This window comes from Pygoscelis adeliae, unplaced genomic scaffold, assembly GCF_000699105.1.
Source record: "Pygoscelis adeliae isolate BGI_AS28 unplaced genomic scaffold, ASM69910v1 Scaffold11, whole genome shotgun sequence".
NCBI lineage: Eukaryota > Metazoa > Chordata > Aves > Sphenisciformes > Spheniscidae > Pygoscelis > Pygoscelis adeliae.
The window spans coordinates 54,455-58,111 of NW_008824059.1; the positions used below are offsets into that span (position 1 = coordinate 54,455).

Consider the following 3,657-nt stretch of genomic DNA (forward strand, 5'->3'; position numbering starts at 1 on the left):
CCCGGAGGCCATGTCCGTCCCGGGTCTGGCAGCCCAGGCCCAGGCTGCTACGAGCCCAGACGGAGCGGGCAAAGCCAGCCTCAGGTGTTTGCCCTCCCTCTTACTGCCTCCTGCCAAAGTCTCCTGCCAAAGTCTCCTGACCCCTCGGGCCGCTCGGGCGCCAGAGAGAAGGGGCAAGGAGAAGGTGCTGCAGCAAGAGGGGCTCACCAAGGGTGTGGGGATGGATGCCAAAGGGTCCCCGTTTCCCGCATGCCCCCACGCACCTGAAGAGACCCCATCCAGGGGACCGCACGCAGGGGCTGGTGAGCATCTGGGAAGCCCCTTGGAGAGAGCAGGTCCCCAGGGGACCCGCAGGGGAGGCTCCCGCACACAGCACCGTGGCAGGGCTGAGGCAGCCGCCAGCCCCATTCTGGGAAGAGCAGGGTTTGAGCTCCTCCTAGAGAAAAGTGAGCGGCATTTTCCCTGGGGTTGCAAGAGAGCTCAGCTCCAAACCCTGTACAAGGAGACGGGAGTTGTCTCCGCGTGGGTGAGTTCTGCTGGGCGGTGATTAATTGGCAAGGATAAAGTCGATTAGCGCACACATTAATTCTCTGATGTATTTATCCTGGATGTGCTCAGTTGGGTTGGGGAGTCTAGGATGGATTTGCACTGAGCCAAACCTCTCTGCTCTGGCCGCAGGGGGACATGGGGGGACAGCACGGTCCCGGCCCCGTGTGCTGTGTGCATGGCAGCACGTGGTGGCACGTCGAGGGGGTCCGGGCACCCGGGCTGCTCCCAGGCTGGGTCCGGCTCTGACTCCTGCTCTCCAGTTCAGTTTGGCCCCTGCTCAAGTTCAGCAAAACCAGCAGATCAGGTTCAGTTCTGGTTCAGGGAAAGGGCAGCAGTTTTAACCGGTTGCTGCTCAGCCTGACTCCCTGCTCTGAAGACAGACAGACCCTGAGTACAGTCACGCAGGCTTCTAGCCATAGAAATCAGGCTAAAATGAACGTTGGGGTTGAAGCGGGACTGTTTGTGCCACCGTGGTCCCCAAATTCACCTTGTCCTTGCAGCTGGCCGTATCATGAGGGTGCTGCCCTGCCCAAAGCACTGAGGAGCATCAACCCGAGCCCACCCGGCTGCCAGTGCCCCGGCCCAGGGTGCTGGCTGGTGGCTCCAGCTCTGCCCACCCCAGGACATACCGTGGGTGTTGGGGAAGGAAATGTGGGTCTGCTACAGCCCCTCTCCTCTGCTGGATGTGGCCCCGGCACAAGCAGGGCCAGTGAGAGCCTCCTGCATCTTCCCCAGCGCGAGATGTGTGGCTGTCCCCGGCTGCAGCTCACTCACCTTGCCCGGTGCCCGTGTTATCGCCCTCGGCCGGCTCGGCCATGGGGAAGCCACCGGCCGCTCCCCCGGGGGAGCAGGGCAGGCTGAGCCCCACCTGCAGCGTGTGCCCAGGCTCCGGTGCACCCTGCTGCCGGGTCCCCTCTGTCCCCATCACCTGCCCTGACTTTTAAGGTGAGTGCCAGCCAGCTGGCACAGGAGATTTATTTGGTGTAAATAGGATGAGGGGTGGAGCAGCTCCAGCGCCCGCATTGCCCCTTCCTGCCCCAATTCTGCGCTGAGGCTGGGGAGGGGGACGAAAACACCCCGTGGGATGAGATAGCCATCAAACCAGCAACATGACCATTAAACTTAATCATTTATTTTTCCCAAGGATAACCTTCATTTTCCTGCTCTGGGGTTCACTCCCGTTGCCAGCGTCACGGGGCAGGGAGGGTGCCGCGGGGCCGAGGGAGGGCTGGAGCTGCCGGACCGCCTGCTGCGGCAATCGCCCGTCCTTGAACGAAGGAAACATCAACACGGCGAGTGGGTTTGCAACCGCTTCCCGCTGGATGGTCCCAGGGGAGTCGGAAAGAGAAGCACGTGAGCAGCAAGTGCCAGGAACTGGGTGACAAGGGAGAGATTGGGGCCACGAGGACTAAGCGACGCCCTTCTGCAACCGCCCTGTGCACCCCTAGGGACGCTTTTCCAGGATGGGTGCGCCGGGGCTGTGCCAGCCGTGTTGTGGCACCGGATGGCAAAACCACCGGGGGGAATTTGGGGCGATGCAGACGTGCGACCCGCAGCACCCCGTGCCTCCTGTGTACAGTTGCTCACAGCGGGAGCACAAAATGTGATTGTTGCAGGCACAGTTCTGGTGCTTCAGTGTTTCCAATCTGTCCCCCCTTTGAAATGGTTGTTATTGATTGACTTATATCTCAAAATGCTTTGCAGAATTGCAAACTGTGTTGTACTTACAGGCAAAAGAGCTGAGTTGGAGGAAAAGTACCCTCCAACAGCCGAGAGATGCTCTGAGCAACATTGCACTGATCCGACATTGCTACCTGGAGAACTCACAGTTCAGGCTGCACTTAAAAGTGGGCATTTTTATAGGCACCTTAAATTTTTTAAGTTGTTTTTTCCTTAAAAAATGTGGTTTTTTTTTCTCCTGTGATAACAGCAACTGTGGGTCGTTCCTGCCTTGCCTCCCTGCCTGCGGGTCTGTGGGGTCTGCCTGCATGATGCAGCGCATCCCTGAGCATCCACCGGCACCGGTGGTCTCGGGGCATCTGCAGCTGAGCGAGAGCGGTCCCTCTGCAAACCGTCTCCTTTCTGGATGAAGCACCTCCTCTGTGATGTGCCAAAATCTGATGGGAGCGGCACGGCTGTCCCGTCGTCCCTCTCCTCCCTTTGCTCCCGGCAAGCTGGGAGCCCCGGGAAGTGGAAGCAAGGGGCTGTGTCAGCAAAGGGCCCCCCAGGGTGCTGTGCTGGGTGGGTGGGAGGCGAGGGGCTGTTCCGCAGCGGGAGGCTCCTACTCGGCACCCAGAGCCTGTCTGTGCGCTCGATGGGCGGCTCTGCTCACCACGCTGCATCTGAAGGGGCAGGTGATGACCCCCAGCTCTGCTCCTGGGGGTCCCCACGCTGCACCCTGCTCCGGTTCCCTGTGCCAAGGGGTCCTTTACTCTCTCTCCAACTCAAACCCTTTTGCCCAGGCTCTTACAGCAGTGGCTCCTGCTGCCTTTCTCCAGGACCTCGCTGGCTGCCTTCTCCTTTTCTTTTTCTAGGACAGCAGATGCCTCTCCCTGCCAGACTGAAGCAGCTCTGAATCCTCCCACAGCCCCCCCGGCCGCCTGCCTGCTCCCCGGCAGACACCGCGCTCCGTGCCGAGAGAGGACGTGGAAGTCTATCAGGGACGGCACGAAATGGATCATTGCTTCATGGGTTTTTAATGGCAAAAAAAATTAAATATGTAAAGGCCGTGCCGGCTCCAGATGAGCAGTGCAGCCGAAGGCATAAATGTTTCATGCTAACTGCCTGCGAGAGGAGCCAGCCCGATTCGGATGTGCAAAGAGGGCTGGTGAGAAAAGCCGTCACCCCGGGGACGGAGCCCGCTCCAGGGGGCTGCCAGGGCCAGCGGGGCTCCCCGAGCCACCCCACGCTGCTTTGCTGTGTGCCCTGGACACTTCTGGCACGTGGATCCTCCCAAGTAACTGGTGAAAGGACGAGAGGAAATGGCCTCAAGTTGTGCCAGGGGAGGTTTAGATTGGATGTGAGGAAAAATTTCTTTACTGAAAGAGTAGTTAAACATTGGAACAGGCTGCCCAGGGAAGTGGTTGAGTCACCATCCCTGGAGGTATT

General features: G+C 59.6%; 1 protein-coding gene across 1 annotated transcript in view; it reads right to left on the reverse strand.

The window, feature by feature from the left end:
• LOC103925355 (TBC1 domain family member 24-like) overlaps window positions 1-1,474 on the reverse strand; it is an 8,620-nt gene extending 7,146 nt beyond the window's left edge. The window contains exon 1 of the mRNA XM_009334063.1: window positions 1,324-1,474. Within this exon, the coding sequence (XP_009332338.1) occupies window positions 1,324-1,474 (151 nt within the window). The remainder of the gene's footprint in view (window positions 1-1,323) is intronic.
• Between the last annotated feature and the right edge of the window lie 2,183 nt (window positions 1,475-3,657).